Below are 22,842 nucleotides of genomic sequence, written 5' to 3'. Positions count from 1 at the left end.
TTGAAAGCTACATATGCAGTACCTTTTACTCTACTTTCAGCCAATGCCAACCTTTAACCCCAAAAAGAAAGGTGAGTTGTACAAATCTTTACTGAAGATTAAGGTAAAGGTGGACTTTGAATAAGCTGGCTGGCTTGTTTCGCTAAAATGCTACTTTATCTTGTCATGATCTTTGGCGGTGTTGCGACTTTCATTGTACGTGATATGTATCACAAGACTTTTAAATCTTGGTCCATAGAATCCGAAAACCACAATTGTAAGGATTATACAAGCTAAGCAATGTTTAATTGTTTATTGATCAAGGGATCATACTATACTAGTTAATCTATATACTGTCCTCACGAGGATATAAGTCAACACGTGCTCCTGCCCATCCCACGAAGGTCTACAAATGTTGGTATGCAGCTAAACATAACTAAATAATGTCCCAGATAAGCATTTTCTTTCGAGTCAAGATTCCAATATCACTCCAAACCAAAGCAAAGCAGCTATACTACTATTTAGCTCTGGTCCATCCGTGTCTATCTATTCTGATATGGTCCAAATCTTACACAACAAATAAAAAAAATACTTTTCATTCTATAGTCAACCGGAGGATTATTTTAACTTAGTGCACGTACAACGCACGATAAGGTCTCTCTCTCTTTCGAAAAATAAAATAAGACCCTTGTGAGCAGTGAGAACTTCACTATTGTATATATAGTTTTCTCATCACACAGCTCAAATTTACAATAAATGTTTATAAAGTTAAAACTACCAAAAACAAATCCATGGTGGAGCTTAGGCGTTCCTTGTCCTTGGTTTCAACCTTCCTCATCCTCTTTTGTACTTCGACCACAGCCCAGCCACCAGCCCCTAGGCGTTCCCGGACTCGGGCCTACATCGAAGTATCATGTCAGATCACCGAGTACCCGGACCTCTGCATCCGAAGCCTGACTGCATACATCCACGGCGCTAACGCTACCATACTAAGCCCTCGCAAACTAGTCCACTACGCCTTGTTGGCGAGTCAGCACCGGGCGCAACACACAAGGGCCTTCCTTCTCCAAGTGTCCAAGCCGCTCAAGGCCAAGAAGGACCAAGAATACCAAGCCGTGAAAGACTGCCTAGAACAAATAGACATGAGCGTGGACCAGCTCAGCATGTCTATCAAGGAGCTCCGCCAACTGGGTCGTGAGGAAGCGACGCCGTCGCCGTCCAGAGACGACGTCGTTTGGCACATAAGTAATATGGAGACTTGGGTTGGGTCTGCTTTGACGGATGCGACCACTTGCCTTGATGAGTTTCCTGGGGGCGTGAGAATGAGTAGGATGAAGGCTACGGTTAAGGCAAAGGTGTTGAATGTGGCTCAGGTCACTGGAAACGCCCTGTCCTTGTTTCACCACTTTGTTGTAAGGTATCGAGTCCCTGGTTCCCCCAAGAAGCCTTAGTATTTTGCTTTTGATCGATGAACTTACTATAAGCCATAGTATAAGTCTATACTAACTAGCTCTAAATTAATCTGTTATGTTCTTAAGGATGAATACTTTTTCTCTTAATTAATTTGGTGACGGTTTTTAATGTAATATATATTTATTGAGTTTAGTTGGATTTTGTTATACTAAATTTATGTCCGCGAGATCAGCTTCTGTAGGAGATTCTTCACCGTAGACAAAGCTGTTAAGTACTATTTAACCATATGGGGTCACATGGTTGGTGATATATAGATTTCAATTATTTAAAGACCATTTTTAGAGGAGAAAAAGAATCCGTATTATCTTTCACCAGTGACCAATATGTTTGCACTCTATTAGCGATGAAGTAAAGTTGCTTCATATGTATCTTCAATACGAGACTTTCTTTTCAATATTCATATAACAATCTAGCTTTAAAGAATAGAAAATAGAGTTTATATTTTTTCTTGACTTTGGATTTTGTCGCAATACTTGTTTTGACTTTGTGTTTTGATAAATTACTTTTTAGACTCTATGTTTTGTAACGAAATAGAATCATAAACTCGATTTTGGTCAATGTTTTCTCAACTAAAATCACAAATAATTTACCAAACTAATAATTCAGAACAAAAATAAAATTATTCTGCTTAAAAACTGTGTTGTTATATTCAATTTTTTTTCATCAAAATTAAATTTATGGTTCTATTTTAACTATTTTACAAAATATAGGGTCCAAAAAGTAATTTGTCAAAACACAGGGTACAAACAGGTAATGAGACAAAATACAGGGTCCAAAAAAGTATACAAGAAACAAAAAAATTCTCTTTCTAATCCATTCATGTGTTTTGATAAGGAATTAAACAAGTTTTGGCTAATCTTATATATAATGATGGATAATTCACTCTTTAATCTTTCTCATTTCTCTTCAAATTTTTTATTTTGATCTTATCTATAACATATAAATTATAAGTATGTATCATACTTTTTTTCCTTCACAACACCAAACTCAAACCAAGTAAGAGTAATCAACCAATTATTCTTTGGAAATGTTTGACAATGGAACTCCACTAATACCACTATCATAATTCATAATAGTATTTTTGCCTCCACATCTTTGATGGTGACCTTCCACTTAAAAAGCTCAGGTCATTGTGAGAGTTAGCAGCAAAGTAATCAAGTTTTACATGACCAAAGTCATATTTATCTTCTATGATAGAGATATATTGGTTGAATATTCAAGGACCTATATAATAGCTATGTAATGGGCTTCCTCCTAACTTTGAAAAATGATGTACTCTATAAAAGATAATGTAGTGTAAGGCTCATTGCTTGAAAGTAGCTCAATAGTGCAACTTTGTTCTTTTTCCTTCGAAGGATGCTTACAATAATTTAGCAAATCCATGATAATAAAAAAATATAATGTAAAACGTAAGAAAAGAGAGCGGAGAAGTAGTACGACAGGTGTTCGGTTTAGATATTTCATCAAATAAAGTAGTTTAAATTGATCATACCAAATTTTCATTATTTATGTCTAATAATGCCTAATATTACCAAAAAATCCCAACATTAATAATATTTTCAATTTAATGCTAAACATTTCTCTCATACCCAAAATACCCCTCCCATTATATCAAAAAATCACAAAACCTTCTCTTCCACTCTCCTCCCTCTCTTTCTCTTATTCTCACGAAATCATCCATAAAACCTACAGTTTTGTATAATTTTCTTGTCAAAATCATTGTTAGTCATCTCCATTGTATCTGTGAAGACGTTAATATCAAATGCAACATCTATTTTGAGAGTTTTTTGAGGAGAAAAACCATGGGTAATAAGGTTTTACATTTTATGTGTTTGATATTATTTGTTTACATTTTTTTTTACTATTTTGAACAGATCTGAGCCTATATTGGTGTATTTTTTGGGATTTTTTGAGAGATTCCGCGATTTGTGTTTTTCTGGGTTTTCTGCAACTTTTTTGCTCGATAGCAGCTCGATAACGGTTCGATATGAGCTCGATGGTATGTAGAAGAAGGTCTTGTAAGAGCTCGATGTAGCTCGATGTGAGCTCGATAGGTTTGGGTTTTAGTGCTCGATTGTGCTCAATGGAAACTCGATAAGGGTTCGATTGGACCCTACAATATTTGAGCTCGATAGGTTTAGGTTTTCTCGATATGAGCTCGATAGGGTTCGATGGAGGGTTTGGTTAGGTTTTATGTTCGGTTTTGAGAAATGGTAGCTCGATGCTAACTCGATAAGAGCTCGATGCTAACTCGATAAAGCTCGATAATGTTCTTTTTTAATGTATTTCTGAAAAAATGACAGTTTTCCTGACAATGTTAATGTTTTTTTTTTTCCAACACAGGCTCTATTGTCTACGTTTTTGTATCCTACAATGGTGTTTGGGAATTACAAGGGAATAAGTGGATTTTCAAGGACCCTCAATGCATGGTGATACCGATGGAGGATACTGTAACGTACTTGCAACCTCTTGACATATTGCACAAGGAACTTAAAGTTGATAAACAGATGTATGAGTTGAAATTGGAGGTTCCTTACACTTGCGGCGACCAACCGTTTACACCCGTTCATGTTGAAAGTGATCTTGGTGTCCGTGCATTCTTAGGAGTAACATCTAAAGAAAGGTTGGCCTTGTGTGTCACTCATGTTAAAAAGATTGTCATTGCAGACCCATAATCCACTCCCGGACCTGAGGGAGCAGCCAGTACTTTAGGATTTCCTATTGGTGACCTGAGGGACAACCAGTATGAGTATAACCCCTATGTGAATGACGATCCGGTAGCTGAACACAATGAGACTTAGGAGACAATTCAGTGGATGATGATCTATTAGTTGAACATTTGCAAGTAGAAGAAGCACAAGAACAATCAATACGTCATATTGCACGGACGGACCCACTAAGTCAAGGACGTCGAACACCTGGCACCAGCTCTAGTCGTCCTGGTTGAACAGAATATAACTATACAGGGGACATTTTAATATGTTCAACAAAAGATCACAAAAAATGGAGTGCTCCCATGTTTACAAAAGAAGATATCATAGCTTGTAGTCGTTCTGAATCACCCTCATCCGGTGTAGTGTTGGGGGAATTACATCTTGGGAAGACTTTTGAGAACAAGATGGAATTGAAAACCAAAGCGGCTCTCTTTGCAATGAAGAATAATTTTGAGTTTATGGTTAAGAAGTCGGGTACTGATATGTTGTATATCACCTGCAAGGATCCTGATTGTGGTTGGAGAATAAGAGGGAAAAAAGTAGCGCGATCGGAGATGTTTGAGATCACTGTTTATAATAGTGTACATACTTGCTCACTAGAATTGCGACAAAAAGACCACCGTCAAGCAGCACCTTCTGTCATTGGGCACCTTATCAAGAACAAATATGCTACTGATGGCACTAGCTATCCACCAAATAGCATAAAGGAGGATATGAAGAATAATTTTGGGATCGATATGAGTTATATAAAGGCTTGGAGATGCAGAGAGAATGCACTCGGTTATGTCAGGGGGACACCTAAAGAATCGTACTCCAAGTTACCTTCTTACCTGTACATGTTGCAGCAAAAGAATCCAGGTACAATTACTGATTTTGTCACAGATGACGGTCGCTTTCTTTACTGTTTCTTCTCACTCGGAGTTTGTAGAAGGGGATTTACATCATGCCGTCCTGTTATATGTGTGGACAACACTTTCTTGAAGTCAAGGTACGGTGGTCACATGTTGTGTGTTGTCGCATTGGATACGAATAACCACATTTATCCAATTGCATTTGCGATTATTGACAGTGAGAATCATGCTTCTTGGAAGTATTTCATGATGAAATTGAAGGAAGCCATTGGAGTTGTTGATAATCTATCTTTTGTATCAGATAGGCATGCTAGCATTATTCATGCTCTTGAGTTGGTCTTCTCTGATGCCTACCACGGTGCATGCTACCATCACATAAGTATGAATGTAATCACTAAGTTCAAGACCAATCACTGTCACAAGGAGATGTGGAATGCGGCATATGCATTTCGGAAGTCAAAATTTCACAGGTTCTTCAACAATATAAAGCAAATGGATCCTGCCATAGCTCAATATCTCGAGGGTATTGGCTTCGATAAGTGGACTCGTGCATACTTTCCTGGGAATCGATACAAGGTAATGACAAGCAACTATGCTGAAAGTTTCAACAACAAAACCGAAGACGCAAGAACCTTCCCAGTCACTACTTTTGTGGAATTTATTCGTTTCACAATTCAGTCATGGTTTGTTGCGCGTCGTGAGGAGGTAGAGAAGTGCACATCCAAATTAGCAACAACATATGAGAAAGATGTCTCAGGCATTGCGGATGATGCAAGGTACTTGAAAGTCCATCCTCTTGGACAGTTTGAATTTCATGTGGTAGACCCAGAAGGTGATGGTGAGGTGAATTTGATGACCAAATCATGCTCTTGTGGTCAGTTTCAAATAATGGGTTACCCATGTGTTCATGGTGTGGCTGCGGCCATGTTGTGCAGTGTCAACATTTACTCACTGTGTTCACCATATTACACTACTGAGATGTGGAGGGAGTCTTACAAAGAAACAATTTACCTAACTGGCAACGAGGATGATTGGGAAGTTCCCGAGAACATAGAGAAAATACAAGTTGGGGTTCCCGTTGAAAAACAACCAGTTGGTCGACCGAAGAAGAATAAGGTGGGAAGAAGGAAGACAAACCGCACTCCATCGAATGGAGAAATCATTCGCAAAGAGCGCAAGTGTAGCATGTGTGGTGGTCTTGGCCACAACAGGGCTACATGCAAAGCTAGGCTTTAAACTCTTTTTTCCCATTTGAACTTGTTGTATTAATAAACTCTTTTTATTTTATTTTTCTTAAAAGTTATGTTAATGGTTCGATATGAAAATGATATTGCTTGATATTAGCTCGATAACAGCCCATGAAAGTTATAAAAAAAATGATAACAATTTGAAACTGTACATGTAAAGACCCCCGTATACAAGATTATCATGAAGGTAACAAATTTTGATAATTCAATAACAGTTCGATATAGCTTGATATTAGCTCGATAACAGCCCATGAAAGTTATAAAAAAATGTGAACAAGAAATTGTACATGTAAAGACCATGTATATATACAATCATTAAGGTAACAAATTTTGATACCACAAGTCTGTGGTCCAGCCCATGAAAGTTATAAAAAAATGTGAACAACAAATTGTACATGTAAAGACCTTGTATATATACAATCATCAAGGTAACAAATTTTGATACCACAAGTCTGCGGTCCACTTGTTCCTGAACACCTCCATATTTTCATCGCAGATAGTTTCCAATGGAAGACTGACCATTAGATGCTCAATATACTTGACAACATACACACCACAATCCCCACTGTAAAAAAAAAAAAAAAGTAAATATTAAGTGCACATTACTATAAATTTAGTTAGAAACAAAATTAGTATGAAGATGATGTTTGTTACCTTCTCTTTGACTGAGGGAGCTCGTGTTTCTGTCTGCGACGCCATGTGAACTGATGCGGCCTCTTTCCTATTGATGGAATCTTCAACATCAAGCTATAAGTAAACAGTTTACTCTGCATTAACAGAGAAGGAAGCATAAAGCACCATGGACTCATAATATCCTCAAGCTTTGCGTCACTAATCACCGAGTTGTCCGAATCGTAAACAGTCAGAGTCCAACTAGAAATGGAAGCCTCAATGGCAAACCAATGTTGTTGTCCATAGTTCTGACACCAATATACATCCTCAACTCCTCCCCAATATGCCAGAAACTGCTGCTCGATGCCGGTCAACATGGACATAATGTCAGCATCCCAAGAATACTTTGTTTTGTCGGCTGTTTTGTTGTACAGATCATATCGGGCAGGTATCACTTGTGAGAAATAATTGTTCATCACAACTGCATTCTGTCGATATATATTGGGAAAATACTTGCGACGCATACGAAGCATGTGTTCTGCCGCATCAATATGCTGCAAAGAGAGTACGATAAAAAAATTAGCAAAGACCATCATAAATTGCTGCTGTCGAGCTCCATCGAGCTCATATCGAACTACTATTGAGCTCATATCGAGCCAGTCTGAAACAGTAAAGAACAACTCTATTTTAACATCCATATCGAACTTCTATCGAACTCATATCGAGCTCACATCGAGCCAATCTGAAACAATAAAGAACAACCCTATTTTAACATCCCTATCGAACTTCTATCGAACTCATATCGAGCTCACATCGAGCCAATCTGAAACAATAAAGAACAACCCTATTTTAACATCCCTATCGAACCCCTATCGAACTCATATTGAGCTCACATCGAGCCAATCTGAAACAATAAAGAACAACCCTATTTTAACATCCCTATCGAACTCATATCGAGCCAATCTGAAACAGTAAAGAATAACCCTATTTTAATATCCCTATCGAGCTCCATCGAGCTCACATCGATCCTGTAAACTCCTATCAAACTCCTATCGAACTCATATCGATCTATCATCGAGCTCATATCGAGTTAGTAAAAACAAAACATGTAAAATTGAAAACAGTCCATAATTAGGTATAAATGGCTTACCCCATCATTGAGCCACGACTGGGGTGTCTTCAACGTCAGAAACCACGCTGGACCGTGACTCCCAATCTTTACATCCCGCGGGGTCTTGTTGGGCATGTCTCCAAGTAGCCACTTGCACATTGTCCAATATTGTTTGGGATCTGGCTTCTTGAGAGGGTCCAGCACATGTGTAGCCTTTTGTGTAGCCTCCTCTGCTGGTGCAGCTGCATCAGTGCGAAGTCTTTTCCTTGTGGGATCGGTATAGTCCTCAAACCAATCTGGCTTGCGTCTTTGGTGTCTAGCCCTCTGAAACTGAACCCCAGCAACATCCTCAGGGTTGACAATAATGACTCTCGGAGTCTCAGCATCAGGTGTCACAATGATGGTAGGAGGTGTCGTTGGATCATCAACATAGTCTAGCGGAATATCCAATGACTCTGAGTCTGAATCTTCATTGGAGCCCCTCGGTTTCTCCTTAATAAATGTCAGGATCTGACTGTCTACGTCCAAGATCACTGACTGGTTCTTCAGGAGGGTCTCCTGTCGACCCTCGACTCTGTCCAACCGCTCAATCAAGTCGGCGAGCTCAGGGGCTGAGGCTGAGGCTGGTGTTGGGGTTGATGTTGATGTTGGGGCTGACGCTGAGGCTGGGGCTGATGTTGGGGCAAAGGTTGAGGCTGGGGCTGGGGCTGAGGCTGGGGCAATAGGAGGGGTGGGACCTGCAACCTCCTCCCCTGGGGCAGCATCAAAAAATATCTTGGCTGCCTCGGCTGCCTGAGAAACTATCTCTATGATTTTCTCAAAAGTCGCATCCTCCTCCTCATCAGTCTCCTAGAAATCTAGTCAAGCCCAGGATAAAGGGGAAGATCTTCCTCAGTCAAAGACAAGTAATAGTCTTTTTCTACTGGCCGAGGCTTCAACATCGAAAGAACAATTAACTGCAAACAACATAAAACATTTGGTTAACTCAAATAATGATAAAAGATAAGCATATAGATAAAAAAAAAAAAAAATAACAACTTACATTCTTCTTCAATAATATTGGTGCGATGCCGGACTTGGTGAAATCCTTGTTCCTCCGATGCGACCAACTAAGCATCCTCAGGAACATGTTTCCCAAGCTCACAACAAGCTCCACCGCAAGCTGTTGGATAGCCTCATATGGCCAGTACTGTAAGGCCGGGGCATAACCATACATACTGTACTTGGACTCTTGCTGCAGCTTGTCATTCTTCTTGGCATCATTGTTGGCCTTTTGCTTCACCATGTCCTTCTTACAAGAATGCAATAGCCTCCTATAAGAGTACTTCCCCCATGGATAGCTGAAGAAGTACTCTACATTCTCAACAATTTTTAGAATATCTCGCCAAATGTGCAACTTGCCCTCAATGGCATTTAGAACCCCCCTCAACAAACAGACATAGACCAAGCTTGTACATATCTTCCACAACCGTACAAGTCTTGAAAGCATGGTCCACCTGTGAGAGCTTTACTTTCTCAGCATCGTTGAAATACTCCTTTATCAACCGGTTGCTGAGATTACGCCCTTCCAACTCTTCTGGTGACGGGAAGGCACTGAAATCCAACCTAGTCACCAGGGCAAACTCTCCCATGCCGAATCTACAAGACTTCGACCCCAAGAAAAAATGCACCTCATCTTCGTTGTTGCTGGCGATTTTCCTTAGCAACAGTTGATGCACCAAGACTCCAGAGAAATTAAACTCTGAAGCCAAAAAGAACTGCTTGAAAGGGGATTCCTTAGCCCTTTCAAGCAGCCCGAGCTCCAAAAACCTGGTCTTAATGTGATTTAAAGTACTACTACCCCGATATGTCACTCGACCAGGAAAGTGATCACCGAACGGAACAAGCAACTTAGGCATCTGCAACAACACATGAAAAAAAAATTGGTAAGAAAACAAAATGTTAAACATAATTAGGAAAAAATTCAAAATAATTTCATCAAAAACATCGAGCTATAATCGAGCTGAAACATACACTATCGAGCCAATGTCGAGCTTATCGAACTAAGAAAAATATGTCTACATAAATAATCATTAAGCCTATTATTGAACCATTATCGAACCTGTCGAGCCCTATTTATTAATACCACAGATCCATCGAGCCTATTGTCGAACCCTTATCGAACCTATCGAGCCCTTTTAACCTAATACCACAGATCCATCGAGCTCTTATCGATCCACCATCGAACCATTCAAACTACCATATCGAGCCCACTATCGAACCATAATCGAGCCTATCGAGCTAGTTTTCATATATTACCCATGGATAACATCGAGCTTCTATCGAACCTATCGAGCCCTTTTAACCTAATACCACATATCCATTGATGGACCCAAAACGGGTATGTTTAAATATTTATACTCGCAAGCGCACGAATCGTATATGGAATATAGTGTTCGTGTAAGCACGAGATCGAACCCAAAGGAGTTGACTAAAATCGAAAAAGAGAAACTATTTTAAACCAAAATTAATAAATTCTAACCTAGTTCTAAAGATTGATGAGATTTTTGTATAATAAAAATAAAATATAAGATACTAATAAAGAAATTAAAGACAATATATATAAATAAATAAAAGACAATATATAAACATAAATTAATAATTGTAAACAAGATGTTAAAATAAGATTATTAAGGATTAGAATCCACAAAATGTAAGTTAAATAATATTTATAAGTACATTGATTCCCAAGTTTTGGTGATAGTTAAAATAAATCAAACTATCATTTTCTAAATAGATTTATAATTTTAAGCACAAATTATTTCTAAAAAGATAAGATTTTTCTTCACTTTTCAAAGTTATAATTTCAAAGCATTTAGTGTAAATCAATCTAATGAAATAACAAATAAATCAATGAATATTATTTATAAGGTCAAACATAATATTTTTGTTCTAAGCATGGATGTGTACAAATTAATGACACATCTTACACAAAGAATATTATGTTTTAGCACTAATGAATAACAAAGTGTAAATATGTACTAACAATCCAAAATACATGATATTTAAGATGAAAGAAGATATTTGAAGAAGAAAATTCCATAAACTTTGTTGCACAAAATGGGAAATCAACATACAAAATAAATACTATCTAGTTACAAATTGTTTCATCATCACCTTAATAATCTTAAAAAGATTAGAAACACATAACTAGAATAGCAAATACAAACTAAAAATTACAAACATAAATAGGAAAATTTGGAGGAGAAACCCCCAAAATTTCCTCTAAAAATACATAGAAAATAATAAAAAGAAGAAGAAGAAGAAGAAGAAGAAAATTGAGAGGTTTTGAATGTGTAGAAATTATGGTATAGTAACCTCCCCCTCAAATGGACACCCTAACTCCCTTATTTATAGCCAAAAAATGGGAATTAAAATAATCAATTTAAAATAATTAAATTGATTAAATTAATTTAATTAATTATAATATGGCAAATAGGGGTAAATTATAGGGTGTAATAATTATGTTTTGGGGTAAAATATGTAGAAAGTGTGGTAAAAAATTGGCATTTTTGAATATAGGGGACAAGAAATTAGAGGCAAAGTGGCTGGTTGTTTTGGCAGGCTTGGGGCAGAATTGGGCGTGGGGAGCAGCTGTGTGGCATACGGCTGTGACAGATGGTGGACTGAGTGGCTGCTTTGGGTGCCAGGCGTGATGTGCTGGGTGCAATGCTGAAGTGTTGATGCAAAATGGAGCAGCTTGCTGGGAATTAACCAAAAAAAAAGGCCCAGGCGTGAGTGAAGGCTGGAGGGAAGGCAGGGACTGCTTTGGTGGAGAAGCTTGGCTGGGACATCTTCAAGGGCTGGTTGATGTTGGGCTTGGGCCTAAGCATGTGGGCCTAAGGGAAAAATGCCAAATTCCTTTGCCATTCTTCACAAAAATGCCATCTTTTTTCATCATTTTCATTGCTTTTCAAGAGCATAAATTCCCTACAAAATAAATATAAAATAAATCATAATACAATATTTTCAATTAAAAAATAAATCAATTTAATTATTTGAAAGTATTAATTATAACTTAATTATATTTTACATTTAAGTTCAATAATACAACATTTTTTTTTTACCACTAACTTAACAATAATAATTCAAATAATTAACTACAATATTTTACAACAAAATAATTATAAAAACACACAAAAGTATATAAAATCATGATAAGACTAATAAATTCAAAATTACTTAAAAACTTAATAAATTATTTAAAAACTCAAGAATTAAGCAACAATTAGCACATAAAAAGTGGTAAAATAACTCTATTTTGTAGAGTTATCATCCATCGAGCAATTATCGATCCACCATCGAACCATTCATACTACCCTATCGAGCCTACTATCGAACCATAATCGAGCCTATCGAGCTAGTTTCATAAATTACCATGGATAACATCGAGCTTCTATCGAACCTTCATCGAACCTATCGAGCTACTGGTTCAAACCCAGAAAAAACCATTGAGCAACCCAGACCAAAGAACTACCATACCTATTCCACACCACCAGATTCAAAAGAATCAAAACAACAAAAATATCACGAGGGTTCAAGAATATACCTTAATGAGAAATGGGTTCGATTGATGGGTTCGACGACGTAGGTTTCGAGCTTCTTTGTCGCCGTTGGCTCGATGGGTTCGACAGCCGATGCTGGAGAAGATAAAATAGAGCCTGAGATCGACAGTTTCCTTCGTTTTTGGGGGTTTTTGGGTTTCCTTCGGATTGTGTTTGGGAAAAAATGAGAGAATTTCTGCGGTTTGGGTTTGGGAAAAAATGAAAGAGGTTTCAGGATTGAGAGACTGAGAGAATGAGAGAGTTTGTGTGGGGAAAAATTTGAGTGGAAAAAAAATAAGAGGGGTATTTTTGGTACTTCTTAAAAGTTTAGCACTAATTTGAAAAATTTATTAGTGCTGGTATTATTTAGTAATTATACCCACTATTATGCATGAATAGTGAAATTTCCCTTTCCCAAATGGGTAACAAGCTTTAGCAATATGAGTTTCTTTTTTTATATATACTTATATTTTATCGAGAATTTTACATAAATATTGAAAGTTAGTTTTTGTATTTACGGATAAAAAATAAATGATAAAATATAGTAAATTTTAATTGAAAGAAAAAGTAAAAAACATGAGAATTTCATTAAATACAAAATTATCTCATTTTCTCATAACTTATCTTTTTATTTTTTACATTCTCCATATCTCCTCCTTCACTTGGTTTCTTCTTCTCAGCCCTCCGCCGGCGACACCACCTTTGCCTTCCGACAGTGACACAGCCCCCATCTCCAACGATAAGAGGAAGAGAGGAAGAAATGAGAAAATGCAAAGATATGTTGTGAGAGATGTATGGTCTGATTGATTCGCGATTAAAAAACTGAGTTTTCTAAAATTGTGATTTTGAAATGAAAATCTGAATTTAGTTACTGAAAATATGTTTCTGAAAATGTGATTGTTTGTAAACTATTTTTTAATTTAAAAAAAATGAATTTGTGATTGGTAGTAAATTTGAAAATATAACATAAACAAAATATGTGATTGGTTCAACTAAATCTGAAAATTATTTTAATTTTATATATTTTATATATATATATATATATACTTTGTATGATATTAAATTTTGATTTATCAAATAGATTTAATTATTAAGTAAAAATTAATAATATTGATAAATCAAAATTAAAATTTAATAATAATGCATTTATTAAATTCATAATAATATTGCATTGTCACTAATTTTGATTTTTTTCTAAATTAAAGTTACATTTTTTTTCAATTATCTAAGCATTGTTGTTATAACTAAGCCACATTTGTCCAGCAATGTCATCTTTGATATTTTTCATTTGGGTCATATAAGCTTGATTGAAATTCAACTCTGGTGTCTCAGAAATTCGTGCTTCATCTCCTTCTTGTTAGTTTTCTGTGTTGTATTAGATTGCCTTTCAGTCAAGGCTGACGTGATTAAAATGACATATATCCACCCATGCTGTCAAGTCCCAAAAAATGACTATTACCTCTTGGTAGGGCTGAGCATAAAATCCGAAAAACCGTATACACCGACCTTCCGAATACCGAAAAAACCGAAAAAGATTAAACCGAACACCGAAAACCGAAAAAACCGCCACTGTTCAGTCGGTTTGAAAATTTTGTCCGGACCGACCGGCGGAACCGAAACCGACCGAACAATATAATATATAATAATATAATATTATATAATTATTAATTATTAAATAAAAATAAAAAAAATGAAATTATGTTCTATATATTTATGTTTTAAAAATGCACAAAAATGGATTCCAACAATCCAAAAAATTTAGTTTTTTAACTAAAACTTTAAAAAAAAAAAAATTTAAATTAAAAAAAAAAATAAGAAATTCGGTTTGGTCGGTTTTTTCTTTTAACTGGTTTGGTCAGTCGGTTTTTGGATTGCACCAATCCGGACCGAAAACCGAATTCTTGAGTTTATGTTATGAAAAAACCGCCCAAACCGACCGATGCTCACCCCTACCTCTTGGGACTGCTTATGAGACATATGTGTGAGACCATATATATATATATATTTAAATGTATTGCAATCTGCATTTTCAGTTTGACATGTCTATGAGAGATTGCAAGTGTAGGAATCGAAGCCACAATCTTTCTAAGAAGTCATTTTATGCAAACAGAACATAAAAGTTGGGAAATACAGTAGTAAAAGATGCACAAGTATAAGCCATACCAGATTTAACACATAAACTATAACAGATTTTACACAAATCAGACCAAATTTTACATATATATTACGAGAAAAAATTAGTGATACCTTGTGTTAATGGGAGAGGACAAGTAGATCTAGAGCACAAGTACGCCTTTGGTTTTGTTGAGAGAAGGAGAAGACATCTGGTTAATGGGAGAGGACAAGTAGGCTTGAGAAAGAGAAGGTCTCTGGTTTTGTTGAGAGAAGGAGAAGCCCTCAGGTTTTGACAAGAGAAGAGGCGCAAAGAGAATGAGAAGAAGAAAATAAATTGGTTTTAGGGTTTTTAGTAAGGAATTATACAAAACTCAGAAAGCGTAATTTTATCGTTTTCTCTTTTCCTTTATAAATTTGGGATACTCACTTACATTTGATTTTAAAAAACAAACTACCAATAACTAATTATAATGAGTTTCACTAATTTTAAGTATTTAAAAACATAAAATTGGATCCAAATAGGATACCAAATAACCCATTGTAATCTATTTTTTATATTTTATGGAATTCTCATGTTTTGAACTTCTTTATTTTACAAAATTCACTATATTTTGTAGCATTTATTTTTATCCATAAATATAAAAACTCACCTACTTTTTTTCATATTTACTTAAACTTCTCTTTATTTCCTTGCTATTAGTTCTTATAGTACAACATAGATCTATAGATCACTTTATTACTTTTAAGACTTATGCACTTGGAAGCATAGTTATAATTTTACAACAATACCTTATTTAACATACTCGACACTATATCTAAAAGTCATCACGTAAAAAAATGATCGAAATGATTTTGTAAAATAATACTAAAATAATATTATTTTCTTAAATTAATGTATCTATACCTTTTAATGATAATGCAATAACACAAATAATATAAAGGGAAATTACCATATATACCGTTTTTTTAAGTACTTTTTTATTTTTACGGTGAATTTTTTTGCTTTTCATTTTTATACTTTCTTTTTTCTATTTTTAGGTAAAAGTTTATTATTATATTTCATTTATACGGTTTTCTCATTAAAACTGTTTTTCCTTTTGCTTTTATTTTAGTTTTCTCATTCAACTTCTATTTTTTTTTTTCATTTTCTTCTCCGATTGTTCTTCTATTCCTCCGACGGTTCTTCCCAATCCCCAGCTGTTTCTTCAGTTCCTCAAATTCCTACCACTGTTGCCAAGTTCCTAGCAAATCTCGTGAGGGCTCAATCTTCAGCTACGGCTTCGTGAGTGTTTATTGTATTGTATTTTATAAACAGTTTCTTTGTATACATGCATATGGTAATAATTTGGGTTATCTGTTTCATATGATTTGTGGTTTTGTTTTAATGAAAATCAATGTTATAGTTTATTTAGTTTATGGTCCACTACATGTTTGATCAAATGTCTCAATGAACTTTACCTTACCATATATAGGCAATTTAAAATGTTCAAAAGCTAAAGAATTATAACAGTAATGGTCTACACTAAAACGATTTCTGGGCTCCTCCCTCTTAGAGTTTCAAAGTTCACGTATTATACTCAAGTTTTGAATCTAGACTACAGTTTCAACATTTTTCGTTTATACCTATTTTTTTGGGGAAATAGAGCCATGCAGTGGTGCAAGTATCAAGTGGCTGAACTATCTTCACCACAATTGATTTGTACTGCAATAAAGATGACTTTACATTTGTGCTTTTTATTCAATGTTAGACCTTACAGACATCAGGCTAGGCTTGAGAGAAAGGACCATGGCAAAAAATCTATTTGTTTTGTGATTTTAATTATGGGACTAAAGCTTTGTCATACTGTATTAGACTGTTTCTCTGTTCATGTTGTGCTAGTCACACAATTCTAGGAGACGGAGGAGTTATTTTTAGCTTACATCCTACTGAAGGATGGGAAAATTTTTATTATATATCTGATGGCCTATTTCCTACTAGTGTATAGGTTGCTTTCATTTTAAATTTAATATGTTTTGATTTTTTGTTTCTTTCAGGGCTTTGTTTCTGCTGTAAGTCACATGCGTTCATTTGTTCCAGCTGTTTATGGTGTAACAGTGGCCATTCCCAAAACATCTCCTCCACCTACAATGTTAAGACTCTTCAAGGGGCAACCATCTGTGGTATGCTACTGCTTTACTGAAGATTTCTTAAAAAAGATGCATGAGTAGTCAGCATATATTATGCTCTCGAGTAGATTGCATTGAACTTGGAGTTCATGTTATTAGGCACTTGAAAGAAATTTAGGACTATAGAATAGTACTGTTGACATAAAGTTCACGTATTTTCACTTTTCAGCTGCCATTTTCTGATTAAACAACCTCGTTGTTATGATCCTGGTATGATCTTGGCGTAAGTGTCTAAGCTCTCTCCACTTCTATTCTTATAAAGAGAGCATCTTATTACTGATCTATATTGTTTCTGATAATTTTAATCTTTTTAGAGTTTGTAACTCTGGCTATTGATCATGGGACAGTTATAACCGACTTAAATAACTTTTAACTAATTTTACTTTGACTATTCTATTTTGAGATGAAATTTGTTCCCCGCAACATGGTATATTGAGTTTATTTCATTATTCTTCTTTGTGTTATAAGTTGCATTCTTGCATAAGGTTGGGCTTATCAATCATGGTCCATACCAGATTTTCGTCTTCCTCTGGTTCTCCTGCTTATTCAAAAAACAGCCCTCAAAATATAAAAAAAGATAATAAGAAGAGACCATTGAGTGGTCAGGTTGAAGGTAAAAAGACTACTAAACAAAAAAAGCCAAAATTGGCAAATGCTGATCATATAATTCCACCGCCACAGGTATATTTTCAATTTCATTATTCATTCATTTTATATTATATTTTTATTCAGTTCTGTTTAAATATTGTGTTATTTAGGTTGCAACAAAATGATATTGGTTGCATTAGGTTGCGGCTGGTTGCATCAGATTATGTTTAAAGTTGCATTAGGTTACAACAGGTTGATATTGGTTGCGCTTGGTTGCGGCTGCATGTGGTTGAATCTAGTAAATTGTGGCATCATGAGATTGCATCTAGTTTATTATATCTAGTTGATTGTGGTAACATGTAATTATTATGTGTTTAAGGTTGCATCATGTTGTGTTTAAGGTTGCATGTTGTTGTTTTTGCTTAAATATGATTACATGCTTTTCTTAGTGGTAGCATGATTTATTGTGGCTCATTATTCTATAGTTTTATTTTATTTTCATTATTTTCCTGTGCTTATTTTGCAGGGTATGCAATACATTGTTCCTCCTGAAAATCATAATCGAGCAAAATGTCATGCCATAATCAAGCACAACCAGATTACTGCTCTTCATCAGTTGTTATCTCCAAAACAAATTTCTGATTTCGCTGATTCTTGTTTTGGGAATTTTCTATCCTTGCCATCCTTTGTCATGCAGTATCAGCTAATTCATAATTTACTGCTTAGGGAGTTGAAACAACCCAACCCTCATGAGATTTGGATTGGTGTAGCTGGTATGAAACTTCGGTTTGGGATAGAGGAGTTTGCACTAGTCACGGGCATTTGTTGTGTTGGATCACATGACAAGCAAGAATATGCTAGGCCAAGCAATAGTTTCCTTAACACCTATTATAAAGGTATCAAAAAGGTAACTAAGGAAAATGTGCGTGAGATTTTATTTAATAAAGGGTGGAAGAATGATGCGGATGCAGTGAAGCTGTCCAACATCTACTTGCTGCACATCTTTTTGCTTAGCTCCTCTTCCTTGGATGTTGTCATTCCCCAAGCTGACTTTGATATTTTAGATAGTGGGGAATTTGGTCAGTTTCCTTGGGGTAAGGAAGTTTTTAAGGTTACCATTGAGTCATTGAAGAAAAATGTTGGAAAGAAAAATAAAGATAATTTTTACAGGCTATATGGATTTCCATATGCCTTTCAAGTATGGTTTTACGAGTGTTACCCATATTTGAATGGCAACTTTTGTCATCTCAATGTTGGATCTATCCCACGCATCATCAATTGGACAAATAGCGAAAATATTAAGTTTGATAAAGTATCTTATACTTTATCAATGAGTTGTGCTGAGGTATAATTTATTTATTTGTTTCTTACATATTTTTTTGTTTGATATTATATATATTGACAACTTTTTGTTCTTTTATAGCTCCAACTTCGAAATATCACTCCAACTTCCAAGGAAAGGAAAAAACTTCACTTGGAAGAATTATTTCCAAAAGGCAAGCAGTTGGAAGTTGATGGCAACCTTGCTGCTAATGCTGGTGCTAGAGTTGCAGCATCTGGTTCTGGAGTTGCACCTCATTCTGTTAGAGTTGCAGCAAATGTTTTTCCAATTGCTAATGTTAGTGATGATGATTTTGTGAACCCTCCTCCTCGATCATTCGCAGGTGCTTCCTCATCTTCTATGCCTCAGTTCTCTCTACGTGAAATGCAAGCCCAGCTGTCAAGATTAGAAACAAGTCACTAGGTTCTTGTTTCTGATGTTGCTTCTATAAATACAATTTTTAATGGATTAAGATCTCATTTTGACTCATCCATTTTAAAGCTGCATGACCTTATTCTTTCCCATATTTTGGGAAAACAGGTACTGGTCTATATTTTTTTGTAATCTTTTTTTACATTATATTATTGTATGTTGCTTATATTTTTTATTGTTTATCTGGTTATTGTTTAGGGTGAAAGTTCCCATGATGATATTGAAAGAAGAATTAAGGCAATGCATGATGAATCTAATGTTGGTGATAAGGAGGAAGAGGTTGCCACTGATTGTGTCATTGAGGAAAAGTCTGATGATGAAGAGGATGAGGATGAGGGTGAGTCTGATGAAGAAAATGATGGTTTTGATCATGATGATGATGAAGATGAAGATGATGATCCTGTTGGAGAAGACAAAAATAGTAAAGATAGAGAAAAAGAAGATCATTCTTATATTGCATGCCCTAGTGGAGTCAAAGATGTTAGTAGTGGGCACAATGAAGATGATAATGTAAGTGTTATTTTTTTATTTTTTTAAAATGAAAAATATATATTACTTGTTTTTTTTCATGTATTATGTTTATGATCTCATTTCTAAGATGTTTTTTTTTCTTTGTAGGTTGTTGATTTTTCTGATGATGTTGACAGTTCACATCAAGTTGCACCTAAGATTTTGGGGGTTGCAGATTTTGCAACCGAGGTTGAAAATGTCACCACAGCTGTTGGAGAGATTGATAAAGACGTTGCATCTCATTTTTCAAATGTTGCAGAATTAGAAACTGAGGTTGCACCTAATCTTCCTGAAGTTGCACCTGATCTTCCAGAGGTTGCAGAATTAGCAAAGGTTGCAGAGGATGTCAACGAGGTTGCACAGGTTGCAGGAACTATTTCATCCCAGTGTTCTTTTGATAGTTTGTCTGACACAGCATTGGAGGAGGCTATGCAAAATGCTATTAATGCTGTAAAAGCAATCAAGACTCCGAAGGTAGTATTTCTTTTATTCAAAATATATATTTTGTTTTTTTCCTTCAAATGTTTTATTTTGTTTTGTTTTTGTTACTGTGTTCTTATTTTTTTATATTTATTTTTTATTCATAGGAATCTACTCCTCATTGCACTGCTATTGTTCTATATGTTGGTAGTGGTGGGAGTAACTTGGGATATGTTACTCCTATTTTGCCAAGAAGAACAATCAAGCTGCCTTTCTACTTGCAATCTCCATTTGTGCAGAATTTTGATTCTACTTCTGCTCAAAGTAGTGAGGCAAAATCTGGTGGAGATATTAAGATTATCAAAGGGTTTTGCCCATTGGATGACAAAATTGGAGAATTGCCAGACTATGAGTTATCCCAAGATTTCAACAAATGGCTTGATTATGGAATGATAGCCAAGAACAAGTAAGAGTCTTCAAGTTATTCATTTTGTTTTAAATTTTACATGTTTTCAATAGTGTTTTTTTTGTATTGTGCTTTTTCAGGGTGAAAATGTATTCAAAGGAAGACAACCTCATTATCCCTGGTCTACAACTCGGTGTAGATGTGATTTTCCAAAAGACATGGTTCCATACCCTTCAATATAGTGGCAAAAATCTCTTTAAAACAGTAAGTGCTAATGTGTACTGCTGTTATTTTTGGTTGACTTTTTTTTATGGTTATTTTTTATACATTAGCTTTGTTTTGTTGTTCTAATTTCTATAATATTGATTTGTCTTGATTTTATTGTGCAGCATGTTGATGTGTTTTTTTATTATTTGAGGAAGAAGGCAAAGTACTGTGTCAATTGTACTATCAAGTTTATCACAACTGATTCTCATTTCCAGACCAGAATCAATTCTATCTATGAGACATTTCTAAGTTGGAAACGTGATTTTGGGGCGTTGAATTGTAATCAATATGTTGCAGAAGTTATCATGGGCTATGCCTTGCCTTGCAACATTTCTTGGTCTATGGTTGATCATGTCTTATTTCCTATCTTGGTTATGAAGGAAAAACATTGGTTGTTGTGCAGATTATCACTTAAAGATAGGTCAATGTATGTATATAATACATTGACATGTGATAACAAGGACCACATTGCTTTAAAAGCAGTAAAGTCGTTTCGTATTTTGCTTCCTCATTATTTGTATATCACTGGATTTTATGACCGAACAGACATAGATTTCTCATCTGAGGCTTATGCTGGGAAGTCAACGAGTTCTGCTTTTGATGTAGTGCTGGATGATGATTTGCCATGTGGGTTGTCTTGGTGAGTTTTATGTTTTCTATGTTTTTTTCTTCATTTTGGTCATGGCTCTTTTTTCCTATTTTGTTTTCATATTCTAATTTATTTGGTTTATCCTATGTGTCTTTATGCAGTGATAGTGGCATTCACATGTTCTCATTTGCGGAGTACTTTGTTCAAGATAAGGATATTCCAACATCTACTTTTGATGTTGAAACTCATAGATCTAGGCTTGCCTTTTTGTTTTATTCATATGCAAAGGCAAAGGAAATTTATGGATATGAGAGTGAGTCTGAGTATTAAGGTCGGTATGTTGCACCTCGCAAGGCTCAAGCAAAGAAGAAAAAGGAAACAAGAAAGGATAAAGACAAATATGTTTCTTAGTTTTGTTTATGATGTAGACATTTATTAGTTTTTTTTAGGTTTTTTTTAGAAGGATCGTGTTTATAATATCTAAAGTAACTTTAGATTTCTTATTTGTCAATTGATCAGATATCTTAAGCAAGTTAGAGATTCAAATGTTATTCTTTTTTGTGTATCTGTACTTTTGAATCACTTTAGTCTCTCACTGCAACTCATTGCAACCCACTGCAACCCACTGCAACTCTTAATGTGAGTTATCCATATGAATTACGAATGCAACCACATGCAACCTAAACCAACATAAGGCTAGTCCAAGTGTAACCCAATGCAACTCCTAATGTGAGTTATCCTTATGAATTACGAATGCAACCACATGCAACCGAGAGAAACACATGGCTAGACCAAGTGCAACCAACTGCAACCCACTGCAACTTACTGCAACTCCTACTGTGAGTTATCCATATGAATTACGAATGCAACCACATGCAACCTAAACCAACATAAGGCTAGTCCAAGTGCAACCCAATGCAACTCCTAATGTGAGTTATCCTTATGAATTACGAATGCAACCACATGCAACCGATAGCAACACATAGCTAGACCAAGTGCAACCAACTGCCAACCCAATGCAACTCCTAATGTGAGTTATCCTTATGAATTACGAACGCAACCACATGCAACCGAGAGCAACACATGGCTAGACCAAGTGCAACCCAATGCAACTCCTAATGTGAGTTATCCTTATGAATTACGAATGCAACCACATGCAACCGAGAGCAACACATGGCAAGACCAAGTGCAACCAACTGCAACCCACTGCCAACCCAATGCAACTCCTAATGTGAGTTATCCTTATGAATTACGAACGCAACCACATGCAACCGAGAGCAACACATGGCTAGACCAAGTGCAACCAACTGCAACCCACTGCAACTTACTGCAACTCCTACTGTGAGTTATCCATATGAATTACGAATGCAACCACATGCAACCTAAACCAACATAAGGCTAGTCCAAGTGCAACCCAATGCAACTCCTAATGTGAGTTATCCTTATGAATTATGAATG

General features: G+C 35.7%; 2 protein-coding genes across 2 annotated transcripts; both read left to right on the top strand.

Moving 5' to 3' along the window:
- Positions 1-640: 640 nt before the first annotated feature.
- Positions 641-1,584, top strand: LOC133797650 (pectinesterase inhibitor 11-like). Its single transcript, XM_062235630.1, has one exon. The coding sequence runs from the start codon at positions 771-773 to the stop codon at positions 1,428-1,430; it is 660 nt and encodes a 219-aa protein (XP_062091614.1). The 5' UTR covers positions 641-770; the 3' UTR covers positions 1,431-1,584.
- A 14,748-nt stretch (positions 1,585-16,332) lies between these two features.
- Positions 16,333-21,714, top strand: LOC133795550 (uncharacterized). Its single transcript, XM_062233002.1, has 12 exons — positions 16,333-16,530; positions 16,720-16,845; positions 17,320-17,532; positions 17,966-18,784; positions 18,863-19,128; positions 19,234-19,300; positions 19,391-19,702; positions 19,811-20,176; positions 20,290-20,588; positions 20,669-20,792; positions 20,918-21,435; positions 21,546-21,714. Exons 1-12 carry the CDS (start codon positions 16,333-16,335, stop codon positions 21,712-21,714), a joined length of 3,477 nt encoding a protein of 1,158 aa, XP_062088986.1.
- Positions 21,715-22,842: the final 1,128 nt, after the last annotated feature.

Source organism: Humulus lupulus, chromosome 8 (assembly GCF_963169125.1).
Source record: "Humulus lupulus chromosome 8, drHumLupu1.1, whole genome shotgun sequence".
Lineage (NCBI taxonomy): Eukaryota > Viridiplantae > Streptophyta > Magnoliopsida > Rosales > Cannabaceae > Humulus > Humulus lupulus.
This window is presented reverse-complemented; position numbering and strand designations above follow the sequence as displayed.